Source organism: Harpia harpyja, chromosome 2 (genome assembly GCF_026419915.1).
Source record: "Harpia harpyja isolate bHarHar1 chromosome 2, bHarHar1 primary haplotype, whole genome shotgun sequence".
Taxonomy (NCBI): Eukaryota; Metazoa; Chordata; class Aves; order Accipitriformes; family Accipitridae; genus Harpia; species Harpia harpyja.
This window is the reverse complement of record NC_068941.1, coordinates 64,425,278-64,447,207: the sequence shown is the minus strand read 5'-3', so window position 1 is coordinate 64,447,207 and position 21,930 is coordinate 64,425,278. Positions and strand designations below refer to the sequence as shown.

At 36.0% G+C, this 21,930-nt stretch overlaps 1 protein-coding gene across 2 annotated transcripts in view; it reads left to right on the top strand.

Moving 5' to 3' along the window:
* Positions 1 to 21,930, top strand: part of WDR19 (WD repeat domain 19) — a 48,670-nt gene that overhangs the window by 10,073 nt on the left and 16,667 nt on the right. For both annotated transcript variants that reach the window (XM_052780218.1, XM_052780219.1), the window contains 21 exons: positions 2,495 to 2,607; positions 3,882 to 4,055; positions 5,242 to 5,312; positions 6,066 to 6,238; positions 6,342 to 6,456; positions 7,199 to 7,305; positions 7,722 to 7,844; positions 8,919 to 9,068; positions 9,616 to 9,763; positions 10,333 to 10,537; positions 11,096 to 11,255; positions 11,868 to 11,978; positions 12,254 to 12,363; positions 13,399 to 13,456; positions 14,390 to 14,536; positions 14,648 to 14,730; positions 16,230 to 16,313; positions 17,427 to 17,573; positions 18,001 to 18,125; positions 19,500 to 19,612; positions 20,477 to 20,545. In XM_052780218.1, coding sequence (XP_052636178.1) covers positions 2,495 to 2,607; positions 3,882 to 4,055; positions 5,242 to 5,312; positions 6,066 to 6,238; positions 6,342 to 6,456; positions 7,199 to 7,305; positions 7,722 to 7,844; positions 8,919 to 9,068; positions 9,616 to 9,763; positions 10,333 to 10,537; positions 11,096 to 11,255; positions 11,868 to 11,978; positions 12,254 to 12,363; positions 13,399 to 13,456; positions 14,390 to 14,536; positions 14,648 to 14,730; positions 16,230 to 16,313; positions 17,427 to 17,573; positions 18,001 to 18,125; positions 19,500 to 19,612; positions 20,477 to 20,545 — 2,586 coding nt within the window. The remainder of the gene's footprint in view (positions 1 to 2,494; positions 2,608 to 3,881; positions 4,056 to 5,241; positions 5,313 to 6,065; positions 6,239 to 6,341; positions 6,457 to 7,198; positions 7,306 to 7,721; positions 7,845 to 8,918; positions 9,069 to 9,615; positions 9,764 to 10,332; positions 10,538 to 11,095; positions 11,256 to 11,867; positions 11,979 to 12,253; positions 12,364 to 13,398; positions 13,457 to 14,389; positions 14,537 to 14,647; positions 14,731 to 16,229; positions 16,314 to 17,426; positions 17,574 to 18,000; positions 18,126 to 19,499; positions 19,613 to 20,476; positions 20,546 to 21,930) is intronic.

The window sequence follows — 21,930 nt, the reverse complement described above, 5'->3', positions numbered from 1 at the left end:
GGATTGTCAAAATTGCAGAGGTGCTGCCTTTCAGAAGACACATTTTCAGCTGTCAGTTTTGGGAACAGATCACTGCGCTCTCGGTTTTCATCTTAGGCAAACCTCAGCATCTATGAGACTAAAAGCCCTGGTGTCAGCCTTCTTGTGTGAGCATTATCCTGTGTCTGTCTGAATGGCTACGGTTTCATTGTCTTCATCTTTCTTGATAGAATTGAAGTGCATCAGATCGGTCAATGGTGAAGTACAGAAAAATGGGGTAATGATAACTATTAGCAGAGCATATTATTAAATGATCAGCAATGAAATACCAAGACAAGATATAGAAAATCCATGAATAGTAAGGTGGTACTGTGTTAGAATTTGTCCAGATCTATACCCTTATACAACATAATTAAATTCTCACAGGCAGATTTAATCTATGGAGTATAGGTGTCAAGAAAGACTTTTTTTTTCCATGTTTACATTGACAGCGACCTGTAAGAGTTTTTTGCCTCTCTGCATGGAGTGAAATGTTTTCTGCTTCCTAGGGAAATTTAATTAACAGATATTTTGAAAATGCAGGAACTGAGGACTTCAGCCTCGATTTGTTCTGTTGCTTCCTGGGTCATGCAATAGCCTAGGCTTTGCGGGTTTTTATTACAGCTCTCAAGTTTGCTGTAAAATGTTAGGGAACATTCTGCAACTCTGTAGTTCTTGTTTGTGCTTAGATGGTCTGTCAGCAGCTCTAAACCGCATAGCATTTTGTCCTGGTTTCAGCTGGGATAGAGTTAACTGTCTTCCTAGTAGCTGGTACTGTGCTATGTTTTGAGTTCAGTATGCGAAGAATGTTGATAACACTGATGTTTTCAGTTGTTGCTCAGTAGTGTTTAGACTAATGTCAAGGATTTTTCAGCTTCTCATGCCCAGCCAGCAAGAAGGCTGGAGGGGCACAAGAAGTTGGCACAGGACACAGCCAGGGCACCTGACCCAAACTGGCCAACGGGGTATTCCATACCATGTGACATCCCATCCAGTATAGGAACGGGGAAGTGGGGGCAGGGATTCGCCGCTCAGGGACTGGCTGGGTGTCGGTCGGCTGGTGGTGAGCAATTGCACTGTGCATCATTTGTACATTCCAATCCTTTCATTATTGCTGTTGTCATTTTATTAGTGTTATCATTATCATTATTAGTTTCTTCTTTCTCTGTTCTATTAAACCGTTCTTATCTCAACCCACGGGTTTTGCTTCTTTTCCCGATTTTCTCCCCCATCCCACTGGGTGGGGGGGAGTGAGAGAGCGGCTGCGTGGTGTTTAGTTGCTGGCTGGGGTTAAACCACGACACATTTATTGTCTACATGTCTGTTGTTGTCTGGGAGGCTTGGCTTGATAACAATCGCTTCTAGGCTGTTAGTTGTGACGTCAGAAAAAAACACCCTACAAGTTGGATCAAAATAAGTAGTACTAGAGTTAACATCTTGCCTTGCAACATAAAATAATTCCTGTAATTTCTTAGAAGAGTTTAAGAAATAGTATTTGTTAAATACTTTGTCATTAAGCTGCAATGGAATTATAAGCAAACTGTTTTAAAAGGCAGAAAACATACTTTTTATATTTGGGGTAACTTTAGGAATTATATGTCAGAATTGGAGTTTGTAATTCTGGATTAATGGATGTTTAGGTCAACATATGCCTTTTTTTCTCAGTTTGAAAATACTAGCTTTGTATTTCATTCTTCCAGCTCTTATTTTAGGAATAAACCATTGTCTCCTTTTTAGACAAGGAGAGCTGGAACAGAAGGTCATGTAAAGTAAATTTGGAAATAGCCCTTCAAAGTATCTTTGTCAAAGAATAAGGTGAAATAAGCTGCTCCTTGCTATTTCTAAAATGAGTGGTTTACTCTTACCTGACAATAATGCACACTCTAGTAACAAAAATAATCTTTAAAAAAAAAACCAAAGTTCAACTTATCTTCCACTGTGAAGTCCAGCGTCTCTATGGGATTCATCAAATAAAATGCACTCACCTAGACTGATATCAAACTATAAATATTGCATGTCTATTACACACTGAACATGCTGTTTCTTTTGGAATTGTCTTTCTACCTTTGAAGTCTCAGCAAGTTACTTGAGATAGCAGTGTTGTGATAGGCTTCAACCTCCCACATAAAAATTCAGTGGATCAAAAAACACAACGTACTTCAAGTGAGAGTAGTCCAACAGGATAAACCACTGTGACCTGCTGCCTTTCCTCTGAGGAAGTGGAGCTGACTTAATGCTTCTGTAGGGAACAAGTTTTGAATTTGAGATGTGTGTTCTGCTGAGTTTGCATTTAGATCTGTGAGTCACTGGCTTACAAGGGGAATATCCACTGTTGATAAAGATTCAGAATTCAGATCCATGGGATTCTCAAGGATTACTGAAAGTCCTAAATCTCATCTTTTACTGAAGATGTAGGGCCTTATTTTAAAGTGATGCCATTCTTACCAAGTTAATTCTTCTTTTCATTCATTGGCAGGTAAGTGTAGTGGTCGGCAAGAAGACTCTCTTTCTTTTTAATTTGAATGATCCTGATAACCCGATTGATCTGAAATTTCAGCAGCCTTATGGCAGTATTGTAACCTACAGATGGTGAGCAGAACTTTCTTAATGAAACATTTTAGTATTAACAAGCTGAAGATTTTCCCAGTTGTTCTGATTAATGCTGGAAATGAAATCATATATCCCTTTCTTACACTGGATTTTTCTTGGAAGTATTGTAGCCTTTTTAATAATTCCTTTCCAAGCACAAAGAAGTTTACATTTTGTAATCATTTTACTTGGCAATTCAGTGGCTGTAAAAGCAAAATTTTCAAATATAATCGCTGTTGGTATGCTCAGCTTTAGAACACTAATACTGTTGCTGTCCTGACAGTAGATTAAACTGAGGGGTTTATAGGTTGTTTTCTGTTTGGATGAGTAACTGATGAAAGAGCTAGGGGTGGAGTTGTATCCTTCAGCTAGTTCGTTGGTTTACAAAGTTGTGCAAAGTAGTCTCCCTGCTGTGCAATCCAATTGGTAATGTTCCTTTAAAGAAATCCCAAGCTAGAAGTTTCAACTCTGTACCCAAAAAGTAGCTGTACTGTTTCTATGTCTTTGGATTATGACACCATGTCTTTTAATGCCTGTTCAGTCAAAATAGAATTGATGTTTATCCCTTTACACTACAACTGTCTAAGAAAACCTGTAGCTATATGCTTCTTAATTTATGGCTACATGTCTAACATGCATACCTGGGCTGTTTCCCTTGCAATGATTTCTTTGCAGCTAAGCTGACGAGATATTGTTTGAATTCATCCTTACACTATTTCTGCCTTAAGCTCATTATTTCTGTTTGGCACTATGAAAAGTAAACAGACTATCTATTCACAAACACAGATTGTAGCTTTGGTACTTCCACTGTGTTTGCGGTAGTGTGCCTTAAGGGCACAGCGACTGGCATTATTATTTTTAGCATAGCTTTGATGGGACCAAGTCAGCCAGAACCTTGAAATGGAAGTTTCCATCTTCTGGCATGCTTATTCCAATAAAGATACCAGAGGTCTTTCTCCTGGCATCACTGACTGCCATGTATGCAGCTTGCTGAAAGTAAAGTGGCATTACAGGATGTAGAAGAGAGAATAAAGATGACTTATAAATGAACTCTGGGCACAAACATGGTTTTATTCTTTAAGAATCTTTGGTTGTTTTTCACTTAATCTATTTTATACTATATTGTTCTACATTATATATGTAAATTCCCATAATTTGATTATTTTTCCTATTAAAGGGAGGCATTGACAATTACCCCAGTAGTCTGAAAGAAAATGCATTTTGCATATTGCATAAATAGATCTCTTTTCTTAATTGTTGTTTTTTTGTAACAGGTATGGTGATGGCTACATTATGATTGGTTTCTCACGAGGGTGTTTTGTAGTCATTTCTACACACATTCGTGAGATAGGTCAAGAAATCTTTCAAGCTCATAATCATAAGGATAATCTAAGCAGCATTGCTATATCACAGTCATTAAACAAAGCTGCATCATGTGGAGACAATTGGTAAGTGGTAGTTTTATACATAAAGAATGGAATTCATCTCACATAACTGTAGCTGTTAGGCATCAAAGCTAGGCTCCCTAAGGCTTCAAGGCTCCCTAAGAAGTCAGTGCAGAGAAAGTGAGGTTAATTGTTCTGTGGAACTGCCTCTCTACCTAAAGTTTGGAGAAGCTAATTTTTACCAAAATATCTGCAATTGTAATTAACTTTATTGTAGTTAATTGTAAACAAAAAAAAATTAATTAAACTTTAATATAGATTATTCCTTTTGATTCTTTCTTTTTCTATGTTACTCAGCTACAAAAATGTCCAGATTTCTTTACTATGATTTATTGAACAATTCATTTAAAGCTGTACCGAGTATGCTGATAGCCTGATATCCTCCTCCCTGGTGTTTGGTCTTACCTGCAATCTAGACAAAATTATAAATGTGCAAGCAATTAAGGAAACATATAGTTAAAGAGACCGGAGTTTTTCCAAAATATGTTGTGCATATGATAGAATATCACCTTTAGCTCCTTGTCTGCTACTCCCTGATTCTGTGATATCTGAATTCTTCATTGAAAAAGGAGCTGAGTGATGGTAGGAGTCAGACCGTTCTGTCTGTCCTCAGTTCTGTGTATGACCTTAACAGACTGCTGATTTATGACACTTGCACATCAAGAGTGGTATAAGTATGAGCAAAACATGGTGCAACTTCAAGCACTTCAGCTATTGTACAATAAGTATTATTTCTTGAAGGAGTTCTTTAGCATATATTGAGTAACATGACAGCATAAGTAAACTCTCTGTCCCTTTTTATGTGAAGCAGGATTGAAAGCTAGTTTTTTGCATCTGTGCATTCAAGCGGTGTTTGTACATCAGGAATGTGTTTTTAACCTAATCTGTATTGTACCAGGTCAAAAGGGAATAATAGTGTGTTTTTCCCACCTCTGAGTTCTTTCAAATTGGATTTGTGCCTTTTCCTCAAATTTCCGTTCTCTGAGCAAATCTTTTTGTACAGTGATAGTGATATACCATTTAGAGTGATGGATAACAATGAGTGTGTGTTGCTCTTTAGGAAACGGAAGGCGTTTTGCATTTGCAGTCTATTTTTTTTCCATTAGGCTGTCTTGATTTGGTTGGGTTTTTCCAGTTTATGATGACTGAGATTTATATTAGTGAGAATGACTGTTTATTTTTGTTTTAGCATTAAAATCCATGATCTGTCAGACCTGAGAGAAATGTATGCCATAATAAACTTGGATGATGAAAACAAAGGTACGTCAACAGTCTCCGTGAGGATAGAAATTTTTACAAATTAAGTAAAACAGAATTTTGATGGTGACTCCGTTTACATGAGTGAAAGTACTGTTGTTGGAAAAACTGTGTGAATGTAGAATTTATCACAAATTCCTTCTTTCCCAACTTGTATTTATTAGGGGACCCATAGCAAAATGGGAACATATTTTATTTTGTCTGTTCAAAGTATAGAGAAGTACGGCTCTCAGAATATTCAATCAGTTAGTGTTTTGGGGTTTTGAATCTGTAATACAGTATATTCAGATTACTAAAATAATATACTTAACTGGTTTCTGCTTTTTCCCATGTTTTTTCTGGTGGGTTTTTTTGTGCTTTTCAGCGTCTCTTGTACTGACATACGATACTTAATCTTTTCTCATCCTGATATATAGGATTTGTGCCTGTGGCTTCCAGAACATTGTTACAAGACTATGTTCTTGGGTAATGAGTTACCACCATTATCTTCTCTTGTAGTGTCTGTAAATACTTTAGTTATTATCAAGTCTTCACTCTTAGGAAAATGCTAAATTCGTAAATTATGGGTTTGGTTTGAGTGATGCTGGTTAATCTTGAATTATATTAATTGGTTATGTTTGAGTACATTAGTACATATATTCCTAGGTATGAATTCCTACCATTTTCACATTTTAAAGCAAAATAATTGTTTCTTGGTTTCAGTAGTTAAAGAAAGGATTATATTTTTTTTTTTGCAAAAACTTGTGAATGTTTTAGGTGTAGATCAGCTGGCTTGGACAGATGATGGACAGTTGTTGGCAGTATCTACACGAAGAGGATCCCTCCATGTTTTCTTGACAAAGCTTCCAATCCTTGGACATGCTTGCAGTACGCGGATTGCATACCTCACTTCTCTTCTTGAAGTTACTATAGCCAATCATGTGGAGAGAGTATGATAACCTCTTCCTTTTAAACTTCATTTAGATATAACTAAAGTAAGTATTAGTAGTGGGTGAAAATGGTTTTGTTTTATTTTGTTTTGTTTTCTTACAGGAGCTACCAGTCACAGTCTCTGTTGAAGTAGAGCCCAGTTTTGTTGCTATTGGTGTTTATCATTTGGCTGTAGGAATGAACAATCGGGCTTGGTTTTATGCACTTGGAGAGAATAGTAAGCATAAATTTAGTTCTCTTAAAACTACTGCATCATTGTGTCTTATTTTATTAATTCGGTATTGTGTTTAGCAGTTCTGGACATTCCACATTGTACAATAACAACTTGAATTGCCGTATGGTCCTGTTAAGACCAGATAATGATCTTCACAAACTGAAGCAGTTATGACAAAGCATTGTAAATAATAGAAGTAAAACTTCACGTTCAAGATATTGGTAATGAAATGTAGAACGTTTCTTTTTTGGTTTTTTTTCAGATCATGTTGTTAACCAGTGAAGGGCTTTTAGGCTTTTGAGACGTTATTTGACCGTGTCTTTAAATACTAAGTTTGGCAAAGTACCTAGGGACTATATGATCAGAGGGTTTAAATTCTCAGTTTGGTAGATGTTCATGTTGTTTGCATGGGGTAAGGTAAAAACTGGTTATGCTATGTCCAAATTTTAGACAGTGGATTTAAAGCTTTCATGTCTCTCTAAGCATCACCTTTTTTGACTAATAATAAATTAATCAAAACTGTAAGAACACTAGTCAGAGTTGCATAGAAAAACAGTTTCTCTTGTACTTTCTAATCAGTTCTCTGCTAAGAAGAAAGTCTCTGTACATGTGACTTGTCCCCTCTCTGCTTAGTTGTGAGTTTTTCACATCTGGTTACTCAGCTGCAAATTTAGATGGTGATAAGTGAAGACCTATACAAAAATAAAAATATTTTTACCTTTTCTTTTCTGTTTGAATTCTTTAGATGTAAAAAAGCTTAAAGATGTGGAGTACCTCGGGACAGTAGCAAGTATGCACCTTAATTCTGATTATGCCACTGCTCTCTTTGAGGGTAAAGTCCAGTTGCATATGGTAAGAGCTCTGGCAGTTTGGAGTGCTGAACTAATGAGTTGATCTGAGCTGAACAAGTTAATGTAATTTTAAAAATGAGAGAAAATTGAGTGATCTTCAGTTAATGGAGATAAAAACTAAAAATCTTTTAGAAATTTTTTGCTGGCTAATTAAAACATAAAGCTGAGTTCCTGTAGGCTTTAGAAACACAACCTAGTTTAGAACAGGTGAAGAAAAAGTGTTTTCGTGTGAACTATTTAACAAGTTTTAGTTTAGAAGTTTCTGTGGGAATTTGACAGAAGCAGATGCTGGGTTTTTAAGGGATGCGCCTGCAAGTTTGTTTTCATCTCATTTCCTTACAGTTTGATACAGGCAAAACTATGATACCTCATTGTTAACAGTGGAGTTTTTCAGTTCATTCTATTCTTTATATTTAGATAGAAAGTGAAGGTTTGGATGCTCAGGAAGAACGAGAAACTCGACTCTTCCCAGCAGATGATGATAAATACCGAATTTTGTGCCATGCTTTAACTAATGACTTCCTCATATATGGTACAGATGTGAGTATTACTTCTGTTTTTAAAGATTTTTTAGATGGAATATGTTTCTATCTGGATTATTAATCATACTTTTAGCAAAAAAATTGTGCTTCTGAGAAGTTTACAGTGGATTATTTTCTATGCAAGGATTTTATGCAAATACAGTCAAAATTGCATCCAACTTCCTTTACTGTTGCATTTATATGAGATGCAGAGAATTTTTTTTAGGTGTTTCAACAAAGATGGGAATTAGGAGGGCACTGAAGAAGGATGTGAACATGCTTATGGATTTTTTCCAGAGATTTCCCTATGCATGAGGGGGAGTTTATTTTACTGTTTTCTGGCACTGGGAATACAGGGCACATTTGGCATTGTAGTATTGTGCTCTTTGTGATGCAGACTGATGTATTGACCTTCCACAGGAAAGGCAGAATCACTGTCTCCGGTGTTATTACTGGTTTATTAACTTGAGTGGTTTTGCAGCAGTTGAGGCCTTTCCCAGCTCCTCAGTACCTAAACTGGTACTGGTAAATTTAAAGTACTAAATTCGAAACTGATCAATTTGATATGTGCAAATTTTACAATTGACTTCAAAAGCCACCTTTTACTTTCAGTGTTCTTCTTTGTGCAACACTGATTGAAATACAGCATTAATCACAAATCAGTTTGCTTTTCTCTCCTGAATTAGGTACATGTGTTCCTAAGAATGTGTGGTTCTTCCTTGGAGGCAAATTTTTCAGCTTGCTTTGAAAGTTAAGCTTCTCTCAGCAACAAGGCAGGCATTTCCCCTGTTTAGAGAACTGTACAGTAAATACACCTTGTCTCCACAAAGCAGAGTGAGATAAACAACCAAAACAACAAAAAACCTGTCAAACCTCCAGATCCTTTCCCCACCCCTCAAAAAGCCTCAAGTTTTCCTATCCTGCCCAAAACCAGCTGTGAATGAAGAAGGAAGCCAAAAAACCACCTGGAAGTATTTTTCTTTAAACACTCTTCATGCTTAGCAATCTAAGATGGGAGAAACTACAGCCAAGTTAATTATCTACTTGCCACTTACTGATGTCATTATTAGCTTTTTCTGTTATTTCTCATTAGACTGGAGTTATCCATTATTTCTACATTGAAGACTGGCAATATGTGAATGAATATCGGCATCCTGTCAGTGTGAGAAAAATTTTCCCAGATCCCAATGGAACAAGATTGGCTTTCATAGATGACAAAAGTGATGGCTTTGTCTATTGTCCAGTAAGTTAGTGTGGTATACCCATACAGTTATATTTGCAAGCAGGCTCTTCAACTATATAGTGTTTTTAATAGAGAATGAAGAAGCTTTTGTCACTCCAACATTTATGCTGGTAGAAGAAATTGCCAAGGAGGCTTGAAGATAACTTTATGGTAATGTAAGGAAATAAAATCTGTCATATTAGATCAGGACAATTTCATTATACTAAATTCCTGATCAGTAATTTTCAGAAATGTATGTGTTTGTGTATTCAAATACAAATATTTTAGCCCATTAACAAACACTGCCAGTTTCACTGCCTGTCCCTATACCTTTTTTCTAAGAAAAGTAAATAACATTCATATAATGTGCATTTTCTCCATTTACTTCCCTTCTGAATTAAACTATTTTGTTATTCAGTCGCCACTTTTAAGAAAACTTTTTCTTAATATAATTTTCATATTTCTGCACTATTTATATTCTTTTTTTATTTTTAATCATAACTGGGATGAATATTTAGTTTGTCTCCTTAGTCACTTGCTAGTAATTTTACTTTTACGTTATTTGTAGGTAAATGATAGATTATATGAGATTCCAAACTTCTCACCAACTATTAAAGGAATCCTATGGGAAAACTGGCCAATGGATAAAGGTGTTTTTGTTGCTTTTGATGATGATAAAGTGTACACTTATGTTTTTCATAAGGATGCCATTCAAGGTACTGTAAATGCTTTTAAAAACTTATTCACTATTTTAGTTAATAAAGTAAAACATGTTCTGAGTCTTCATTTGTCTTAAATATTTTCAGAACTGCATATAAAAATAAATAGTACTACAGAAGTTTTGAAGTGCAGCTGATGAATAGAAAACTAGTTGCTGCTTCTTGCTATTATAATCTTTTGTCTGAAATTTACATATTGTACTTCAATTGGATTTTGAAATGTTCATGAGAAAATCTTAGGATCAGGGTGACAAAACTTGTATTCACTTACACTGTTAACCAAAATTGTAATCACAGCAATTTCTGTATTTGTGACAGAGAAACATTAAGAAATTTACCTACAGACGTTTGGAAAATGACCTTACTAGTTTAGAAGATTTAAGTTATGTATATTTACTTTACTGAAAAATATGCACTGCACAGTAGATGGTGACTACCAGAATTAGAAACCTTGAATTAATGCCCTAGAAATCTACATTATTTCAGCTGTGACTGCTTGCTACACTTTATACCACGTAGGGATTTTTTAAATGATGTCTTCTTTTCTTCCTGATCTTTGAATCTAGGATCAAAGATTATTTTGGCAGGTGGCACGGAAGTCCCCTTTTCCCATAAACCTTTGTTGTTGTATAATGGAGAATTAACTTGTCAGACTCAGAGTGGAAAAACAAACAATATCTATCTAAGCACTCACAGTTTCCTTGGGAATTTGAAAGACTTTGGACCTAATGAGCTGACACAAATGCTTTCTCAGACTTTAATGTTGAAAAGGTACATCTGTGTTTTAATTATATTGTGTAAATTGTTCTCTTCTGTGCTTATAGCTCAATACAGCATATCCTGATGATTTAAAAATGTCATGCTGAATATTGATAAATTAGATTGATCCATAAGTCCATGTAGCTGTCTATGCAGACCAAGCAAAATAAGTGACCCAGTGATGCTTTATTTGTTTTTCCACTGTCAAGTAAAAGCTAAAGTAATTTTTTTCAAGACTGATTCGGGGTTCTATGACAGTGGCTCTTCCAAAACTGGCTGAAGGTGCTTCTTCCATACTCCCCTCCCACTGTAATGAAGCAATGCAAAATCAGTATAATGGAAAGAATGCCAGAGTAGGGAAAGAAGATCGTTTCCTGAAAAAGTGTGGTAGAAAGAGAACTCTAAGTTATGCATTTGTATTTCTCCTTTCTTCCTGACACAACTCTTTCCCCATGGTTTAGAAATAAATGCTTTTTATGTTTTCCCTACCATAGTATTAGGAAAAAAAGTGTTGAGAGGGAATTTTAGGTATGAGTAATACTAGTTTTAAACGCGTTTTACCTTGTATAGGTTTTCTGAAGCATGGGAGGTGTGCAGACTTCTGAATGACCAGTCTGGTTGGAATGAGCTGGCCAAAGCTTGCTTACATCATATGGAGGTGGATTTTGCAATACGTGTTTATCGGACTTCTGGTAATGCTGGGATGGTGATGTCACTAGAGCAAATAAAGGTAAAAATGTAGAGTCCCTTTTAAATAGGAAATAAGGTGATTTAATTCTTCTTTAAGAATTGCTGAATTGTTATTTTTGTGGGGATTTTGTTTATTTTTAAATAGAAGGTGAACTATTTTCAAGGGAGGAGGTATAGAGGAGAAAGTGTCCAAACCACATAACTCTTGCTTGGTTTTGTCTTGAAGTGGTTGCAATCTCTACTGGAATGCACAACATTCCTTTCTGCATTTGCTTCAGAGCAGCAGAATATATTCATGTCTTGGGCATTTGGAGGCTTTTTTTTCCTTTGTTATTTTTAAGAAAATGTTTAAGGCCGCTATTATTTAAAAAAAAAAACCCAAACTACAAGTTGCAATTATACATCTAAAAGTGGATGTGAAATAGCACCTTAAAAATATACTTCTGCAAATTGCTGATCTTAGACAGTGTTGGCTGTAGTGACTTTGAGCAACAATAAGAAAGGGAGGGCTTTTTCTGGTTTGTAGAATCTGATACACGTGGCTGTAAAATGCAAGGATATTTTGCTTTAATGTGCTTACTAGATTGTTACCTATAACAGTATTTTTTTTTTTCTTTTGGACTACTTTTGCACCTATTACGTCTTTTTACAGGGAATAGAAGACCACAACCTTTTAGCAGGACATCTTGCCATGTTTACTAGTGATTTTAATCTGGCTCAGGATCTATATCTGGCATCCTCCTGTCCTATTGCTGCACTTGAGGTATTCATTTAAGATGTGTAAATTTTTTTCTGCCGTTTTCATATCCACCTTAATGTTGGAATATTTTACCTTCTGATAATTCTGCCCTTTTTTGGTTTTGGTCTTGCCATTGTGTGACTGACAGACATTCTTTTAGGATGAAAGTCTCTCTTTAAAATTGTCAGAATCTTTCTAGAAGACTAGCTCTATATTTGTATTTAGAATAATATAAAGTTCGTATTAGAATTCAGAATTTGATACTTGCATCAGAAAATGTTACTGTTCTTTGTTAATAGATGCGAAAAGACTTGCAACACTGGGACAGTGCACTTCAGCTGGCTAAGCGTTTGGCCCCAGACCAAATCCCTTTCATCTCAAAGGAATATGCAATGCAGCTTGAATTCACGTAAGTTCTCCTGTAAAGCTGCTGTATAAGAATATTAAACCAATACTCATGCTCACTAGAAGAACATAGAATTGAGATACTTCAGCTGACTGCATTGCTGAGAGAGGATTCTGTGAGGTCTTGCAGCTATAGTATGAGGAAGAGTAGTTTTGTAAGGAATACTTCATGCTAGAGACATATGTTGCAACTGGTAGGTCCACTATATAATATCTTCTACTAAATAAATACTTCGTTGCAGACAAGTGCTTGGAAAATAAAGTTCACGCCATTTAACACTTCTTACATTGGACAAAAGCCTTGCCTTTTGCCTGTCTTTCCTTAAATACCCAGTAGCCTTCATTTTCTTACGTATTTTAGGTAGAGGAGTGCCAAAACTCAAGGCTGACAGTCCCTGAAAGAGAGATGGTATTAGCCATTTGCCATGATTTTAAAGTCTATGTTATAGCTAATTCTTCCCAGATGAAACCTGGTCTGTTTAATGTGTAAACCAAGAGGAAAAACTCTATTAATAGATAAGAGTTTTTAGACAACTCCTTCCCCCTAGCAGTGCCCCTGGCACTGAGAAAGGACACTTGTTGATCACAGAAAGGAACAAAGGCAGTTGAAGCAATGCAACCAACTGTAACTTGAGTTCTGAATGTACTTAAGGAAAAAAATTGCCTTTGTTTTTATGCTGTGAAAATTCTAAATAATTTTAGAAGGTTAGTTTCTTTTATTTTCCAGAAAAATGTGGAAGTAGAGGTGAGATTTTTGAGGTGTACTGTGCAGATAGGTTCTTTTCCTGTCTTTCAAGGGAGGTTTATTGGTCTCAGTATAATGGAATTGAGAGATGGACTGCCTCTTTGACTAATAGGTCGATAAAGTACACATGACATGTTGTGTTACTGTCCATCTTTTGCATACTTCACATCCTTGTATGGAATTGTTATGTCTAAAGCAAGACATGCAAGATACATGCATAATCTATGTGGTAGGAAGGTAACCATCTCTTCCTATTAAAAATATTCTTCCATATAACTTCCAATTTTCTTTTAGGGGTGATTATATTAACGCTCTGGCACATTATGAGAAGGGAATCACTGGAAACAATAAGGTAATTCCTTTTTAGTAATGGTAGCGTTTGTACTATCGTACTACAGGTTAAGTTGTCATGTTTCAGGCTCATTTGAATTCAGTTTTTTTTTTTTTTTTTATTCAGCTCTAAATCTATATGACTGTTGCTTTTGGGATAGTAGTCTTTGCACTTGTCTTATTTTTAATATACAGAATTATGCTTTCTCTAGGTATAAAGCAGTATTGCCATTGTATTAACATGGCATAATGAGACTTAGGCTTTTATAATTTGAGCAGTTTCATAATAGATGTGCAAATGTCAGAGAAAATACTGCTAGGATTTTCATTGTTATAACAAAAGTCCTAATTATTCCTTCTGTTCTTCTTTACTGAATCATTATCTATATAAAGACAAGCAAAGATTGTGTTAGAAAATAAACATCATTTTCAGCAGATCCTCCCTTATTCTGGCATTCTTTCCCCTAATATTTGCAAAATGTCTATTACGAAGCAGTTTAAATGATAATAGGGGACCATAATAGGGGAAATAGCAATGTTTTCTGAATTCAAGCCATTTGGCTTCATGAAATATCAGTGGCCTTACCACCTTCCAAAAAAAAAAAAAAGGAAATAATCCTGCTTGTAGTTTCTCTTTTTCTCTACTGTTGGCTTTGGAGGAAAGAAGAGAGTAGTACTAAGTTATCTGTAAAACATTCTTCTCATGTATGCTTGGTCTGGTCACATCTTGTAAGTAAAATGTAAAAATTAAAGACAAAGCTTAAGAAGAAAATTAAGCTGAGTTCTTCTAAATAAGTGACAACCGCAGCTAGGCAAGAATTTTGAGACAAAAATTGATTTAACTAAGTCCATGTAATGTTTTGTTAATTTGTTTCAGTGCGTGGTTACTGTGGCTCTTGTGACCTGATATTTCTGATGTATAATGTATAGTTATTGCTTTTCATTTGATTGCCGGTACCAGGAACATGATGAAGCTTGCCTTGCTGGAGTGGCTCAAATGTCCATTCGTATGGGAGATATCCGTCGAGGGGTAAACCAGGCCATTAAACATCCCAGTAGGTTACTAAAAAGAGACTGTGGAGCTATTCTGGAGAGTATGAAGGTATTCAAAAGAGTTAATAAAGCTAAGCCTGAATATGTGAATTCATTAAGCTATTTATTTATTTGTAATCTTAATTTAGAGATTACATTTTAATGGTTTCCAATATTGTAGCAATTTTCAGAAGCTGCTCAGCTGTATGAAAAGGGACAATATTATGACAAGGCAGCATCAGTATACATCCGGTGTAAAAACTGGTAAGTACCAATTTCAGGGAAGTGTTGTATTGGTGCTCTTTGGAAAGGAATGATTCTCTGAATAGCACAAATGTCTCATTGATTATGTTTCATTGATTTTATTGTTCCCTTCCCCAAGCTTAAACAAGAAGAATGTTCTCTCAGAAGCTTATGTTGTTTTAGATATAGTCTTACTGTAAGTGGGAGATAGTCTTCCTTTTTTCTTTTTTTTTCTGTTATGTTTAATGTTACCTGCAGTTTCAAGTCCTTTGTGTGTGTGCATGCGCACACTGAATTTAGTAATTTTATTCATGTAGTTACTGTTTATTTCATTAAACTTCTTCAGCTATAAAATACATAGCTGAGACTGAATATTCAGACAGTTGGAAATGATTCTAAGTTGCTGGTTCAAGTGGAGTCTGTATCATGAATAATCAAAATTGCTGGCATTATGTTCAATACATTTTTAATTTTTTTAAAGTGAATTTGATTATTGTCAAGTTTGCAGTGGAAAAGTACAATTTACTGAGAGATTTAAGGGCTTAATTCTTGCCTAATTACATTTTATGGACTTCTAATATTAAGAACTGTTTGGAGCAGAGATCAGAAAGACCCCTCCTCTTTCATACGAGTGCTCTAAAAATTTGGTTGGAATATTATGTTCATTTACTAAGGAAAATTTTATTCCATCATAGGAGTGCCAGTGGCATCAGAACAGACAAAGAGAACACTTCATTAAGTAGGATAGCTTGTATATAATGGTAGCCTTGATTTGGACAGTGAGAGGTACAAGCTTTGTTTACCCTAGCAGAAGGAGGTTCAGTTTGGGTAGTGCTCTCTCTTTTAGGCGGAGAGGTGAGATTTAAGGTCAGGCTCTCTTCAGTCTCTCGTATCTTTGTCTTGAAAGGCCCACTGCTTAGTTTGCTGGCTCTTGTAGACCGTGTCACTGTGTGCAACTCCTGAAGCTAGATTTATGGAAGGACTGACATAGTTCTGTGTTCTTCCACACTCTGCTGTTATGGATGGTGTCGCTCAGAGAATCTGGTTCTAACTGCCTAGAGTCCTCTGTACAACCTGTGGCCTTAAGCACACAGTCACCGGAGTGATCACAACTGCACCTGTACTGGTGGTCTTTTGTACCCTTTTGCACATTCTTTCAGGTTACAGTTTTAATACTGTGCTGCTTCTGTAGATTAATTAGAGAATACTGGAGGTTAAAATTGTTGGTCTGGCACTTCTTATGCTTGTACATTTCAAACTTAAGCTTTAAGTTTGAAACTTAAGCTTTCAAACTTCCTTCTTTAAGCCTGTATGTTCATGAAGCAGTCTATAATTTCCAGTTCTTATATTTATAAAGTGCAGCTTTTTGAAAATATTAAAGTGCCTTCAAAGCTTATACATTATGTTCAATTACTTCTTTTTTAGCCTCCTTTTCGGTGTTGATATAAATATGCCTGTTTTACTGAAGAAAATTTGAAACCAGATATATTTATTAAGTAACTATTTTCTTGTATTTCTAGGGCAAAGGTTGGTGAACTTCTTCCTTGCGTTTCATCTCCAAAGATTCACCTACAGTATGCAAAGGCCAAAGAAGCAGATGGCAGGTGCGTTTGAATGCCTATCTTTTTTTATAAAACATGTTATTATTATTGTTGTTGTTGTTGTTGTTACTGTTATTATTATTATACATTATTCTTTTTGTAAAATAAATTAAAAGAGAGACTTTGTTTTGCATAAAATAGCCTTGTGAAAATGGATTCTGAAATATGTAAACTTAAGGTGTTGTGTAAAGATTTTAAACATAATCTAAGGACCTTCCACTAGTATCAAAGATGTGTTTCTAATTGATTGTTTTCCTATCTAAGCATTAATATATTTTTAACAGAAATCATTAAAGTTTTTAAAGTACTGCACCCAATGCAATATTCCTCTTAGCAGAGTATTGAAGTTGCGTTTGTTTCTAATGACTCTTTAGCTGTGATTTTTAAAAGTCATTCAATGGGGGAGTAATCATGAAAGAAAATGTTTCATTCTAGAACCAAATTATTGCAGCATCTTAATGGCTGCACTTGCAAAATATTGAATAATGTGAAATTATTGGCTGAAATGAGAGCCCCAAATAGGTTATATTTAATCACAGAATGTAGTTTCCACTAGTCCTTACCTATAAGTAAATGTGCTTCAGAACAATGATGCTTTATAACATGAAACACACCAAAGCTAAGTGTTTGTGATGATGAGACTAGAAAATACTATTTGCATCAATTGCGTAGTGTGAGAAAGAAAAAATTTCTTGATCTTGTTTACAAAACAGAAAAGAAGTCTCATTTTTAAAATTGTACAACTAGTTATCATCTGTTTGTTTTTTATTGTTCTTTCACTCCCAAGTGACTTCATATGGAGTTGATGGAACAGATGATGTTTGCTGATGGAACAGATGAACCACTTTTAAGATATACCAAAAGGGATGCTGGCAGAGTAGGTCAATAGTATTGTGGTAGACATTTTTCTGTTGTCTCTGCCTTTCATTCTCCCAAGAGAAAATGAAATAGAGACAAAAAAACATAGTAAATGCAGAACAAGGCTATTATATGCAAACTGAAAGGAAGGTGTCACAGAGTAACCTCTCAGAAATAAAATACTCTGTTTCTTTCACACCATATTGTAAAGAGTTACTTAAAAGTTAGAAAAACTTACATGGAACCATTATTTTGCAGGTACAAGGAAGCTGTGATAGCTTATGAGCATGCAAAACAATGGGACAGTGTAATTCGACTATATTTGGATCACCTTAATAATCCTGAAAAGGCTGTTAATATTGTGAGAGAAACACAGTCTCTTGATGGAGCAAAGATGGTGGCCAGGTAACATTCATATTACGTGGGTTAAAAAAAAAGGGTGAAAGAGGCCACACCTATTGGAAGTTTGTGAGGCTTGCTAGCGTATCAGACTCTGGTTATTGGTACTTGGCCAGTGACTATATACTCCAGCTTATTGATTTGGGTTTGCTAAAATTTGGACAGCTAAGCAGGTACTAGGGTTTTTTTTCTTTTTTTAACTTTCTGATTAAAAATGTATTAACCTGAAGTAATAAATTTGGACAATAATAAAAGTTGCCATGCTGTATTATTTATACTAAGTTAATTTTAGTAACCTATTTAAAATAATCGAGATATAAAATAAATCAGAAATACATCATATTTGTATAACACAAAATATATATTCCTAAAACCTATGGTGTATTCATTATGCTAATTAGTACTAAGGTATTAATTTGTTCATTCTGATTAGATTCTTTCTGCAGCTTGGTGACTATGGTTCTGCCATCCAGTTCCTGGTCATGTCCAAGTGCAATAATGAAGCTTTCACATTAGCTCAACAACACAACAAGATGGAGATTTATGCTGATATCATCAGTGAGTATTCCAGGTTAATAGTTTGCTTGCAATATGTTTTGTTGTTCTTTTAATTGGTTTAGACCAATTTGAAATCATAAGACAAGGTATGTGAAGTTTTGTTTCCCAGCCTTTTCCATTTCCAGTCACCATGGACAGATTTGGCAATCTGTGTCTAATTCAGGCCTACAAGCTAGGCTTTGCTTTCAGCTTAGGTATCTCCCTTGGTCTTCAGTCTAGGTTGTTTTCAAATCTTGCCTGTGCTAGAGCTTTTTCTGTTTATCCATAGAGATAAAGCATTTGTCTAGACTATTTTCTTATGTCCGTTGAGGAATCCCTTTCTTTGATCTTGACATATGTAGTACTGTTTTTCCAAAACTGAGAATTTTACTGGTACAGTTCTTGAATTTTTATTCTCTCTCTTCCTTTTTTCGTGGTTCCAGCTCTCTTCTTACATGTGAATGTCACTTATCTTTCCTTTTTTTCCCTTTAAGGGTCTTCGTGGCCTCCTGTTGTCTCAGCGAGAGACAAAAAGGAGACCTTACTGAGAAGCTGACTTTTACCTCAGGCCGTCAAGTCAGTCAGTGGCCAGCTTGTCAATTTGCAATAACTTTCATATTTTTCACCTGTGTCAGGCACTACTCTCTGTGGAAACAGTTCCACATACGTATCTACCAAATTGTCTCATATTTTCAATTAATCTCTTCCTTTAAAAAGTGTATTCTTGTTATGAAGGTTATAAAAACTTGGCAACAGCTAGCTTGGTGATGTACTGTTGCAGCTGCTTGTCAAGGTGGCCACTATTGTTCTACTGTTCCTTATGCTTTCTTCCTTCTATCCAAAATAGGATGTCTCAAATTTAATCTAAGTGGGTGGAAAAAGGGTATAAAACTAACTCTGGAGTAATGGCTGTGTTTGTTTTAGACATGTACAGTAAAATGGAGTCTTGGTTAGAAGACTAAGTAGTATTCCCTGCTACCACACGATTACATTGGTCCTGAGTCTTGCTCTGTATGATACAGATATACTTGCATATTTTTAAACTGTGAAAATAATTCAGGTGATAATCTCATAATCACTTGCTCTGTTTTATTGTTGCCAAGACATAATGGAAAAATTCATTAGTAGGTCATAGTTATGCCATTTTATTATGTCTGTTAAAACAACAGAAATCCCATTATGGTGTAAAACCTATGGAAACAATTTTTTCACTGCATTATTAGCTCCTAATGTCTGACATTTAGTCTGATTAAATAGGAAAAAATTGTATAAGACATAATTTGAGTCTAGCTCAATGTCAGTAGAAAAAAACCTGTAGAATAGGAATTTGTTCCTTCAGTAGGGCCTTTATCTTAATAAGAATACTCTGCTGTGATTGCTATCTATCTGTTGCAGGTTCTGAAAGTACTACCAATGAAGATTATCAGAGCATCGCACTATATTTTGAAGGAGAAAAGAAACATTTTCAGGCGGGAAAGTTCTTCTTGCTGTGTGGTCAATATGGACGGGTCAGTACTTAAAGGATAAAACAGTGATAGTTAAACATTCATAGAAACTGTTCAAAATACAGTACTTCAAAATCAGGGACATTCATAGTAGACTTCAGCTGCCTTAACTGATGACATACTGATGTTTTTAAAAAGTGTAAAAAACATAAGTAAACTATTTATATTTACAATTATCTACATTGTATTCTGTGAATTATATGCTGCCATACACATAACTTTTTCACAGCAGTAGAGGCTCTAGGTGGATCAATGATATACTATTCTCAATGAATCTCTAAATATCATGAACAGAGAAGTAGAATTTATTTATATTTTATTAGCTTAACCAATGAAGACTTGGTTGCTAGTTAATTCATTTAATACTGTAGCATGCCCTAACTTGAAGCTTTTTTTTTAAAAAAAGGAAATACATTAATTGAAGTACGTCAATTGACACACTTCGCTTTGGTCAGTTACAAATCAGTGAACTGATGCTTATTAAATGTTTGACCTTTGCATACTGAACACATACTGAAAAAATATTACTGATGACCACTCCTTCAGCTGGGGCATGGGGGGGATCCAATGGCACATTAATCATTAATTTCTTGTCATCATATTGCTGTGAACATCTTTCACAGTTAGATGAAGGTATAGACCAGAATTTGGCAAAGACTCAACTGTTCTTTCTTGCAGGAGTATCTGTAAGAGCAGCTGCTACCTCTGTAGTGTATGTGGTTATCATTATGGCTGTAAAATACAGTCAAGATAAGCATTCAGCTTGCCACTTGTCTGTCAAAATGCAGAGAGAAATAACTTGATAAAAATTAGGAAAATGTTAATTTCATGTGTCTCAGTTTTGACTTTTCTTTTGTATCATTTTAGGCATTAAAGCACTTTATGAAAAGTCCAAGCACAGAAGATAACTTGGCTATAGAAATGGCAATTGAAACAGTAAGCAACTTTGCTAAAACAAAAAATTCTTCATCTTTTCGAGAAGTTTACCTTCAGTATTGTGACATTTTCCTAGTCTTAGTGAGTGTATTTGGACAGATTGCAAATAGAAGGAACACTGTGTCAGTGAAAGTGGTATCTAAACATTAAAAAAGTAGAAGTTAATACTAACACCAGAGGAAAATGTGTTTTCAGTCTTTCAAAGGAGGGTTTATGAATTCATTCAGATTTTTGTAGTTGTGTGTCAGAGACCCCTGAGTTTGGAATTTTCTTTTTTAGCAATATCCATATATGATTTTTCAGTTTTGCTGATTTTTGCAGTCTGCACACTATGGTTAGAGAGGTCAGTATGCCTCCATTCTCACTCTCTGTCACACAGTCACAGAACGGTTGAAATTGGAAGGAACCTCTGAAGGTCATTTGATCCAACCCCTCTGCTCAAGCAGGGCCACCTAGAGCCAGTTGCCCAGGACCGTGTCCAGATGGCTTTTGAATATCTCCAAGGAGGGAGACTCCACAACCTCCCTGAGCAACCTGTGCCAGTGCTTAGTCACCGTCACAGTGAAAAAGTGTTTCATGATGTTCAGATAGAACCTTCCCTGTTTCAGCTGGTGCCCATTGCCTCTGGTCCTGTCACTGGGCACCACTAAAGAGAGCCTGGCTCCTTCCTCTTTGCACCCTCCCTTCAAGTATTTATATAATTGACAAGATCCTCCCCAAGCCTTCTCCAGCCTCAACAGTCCCAGCTCTCTCAGCCTTTCCTCATGAGAGATGCTCCAGGCCCTTCATCATCTTAGTGGCCCTTTGCTGGACTCTCTCCAATATGTCCTTCTCTCTCTTGTACTGAGGAGCTCAGAATTGGACACAGTACTCTAGGTGTGGCCTCACCTGGAATAGAGGGGAACGATCACCTGCCTTGACTTGCTGGCAACACTCCTTCTAATGCAGCCCAGAATACCTTAGCCTTCTTTGCTGCAAGGGCAGATTGGTGACTCATGTTCAGCTTGATGATCCCCAGGTCCTTTTCTGCAAAGCTGCTTTCCAGCTGGGTGGCCCTCAGCATGTACTGGCACATGGGGTTGTTCCTCCCTAGGTGCAGGATTTTGTGCTTCCCGTTGTTGAACTTCACGAGGTTCCTGTCTGCCCATTTCTCCAGCCTGTCAAGGACCCTTTGGATGGCAGCACAGCCCTCTGGTATATCAGCCACTCCACACAGTTTTGTGCCATCAGCAAGCTTGCTAAGGGTGCACTCTGCCCCATCATCCAGATCAGATTGGACCCAGTACTGACCTGTGGAGTACACTGCTAGTTACTGGCCTTCAACTAGACTTTGTATTATTGATCACAACCCTTGGGGCCTGACCTTTGAGCCAGTTTTCAGTCTA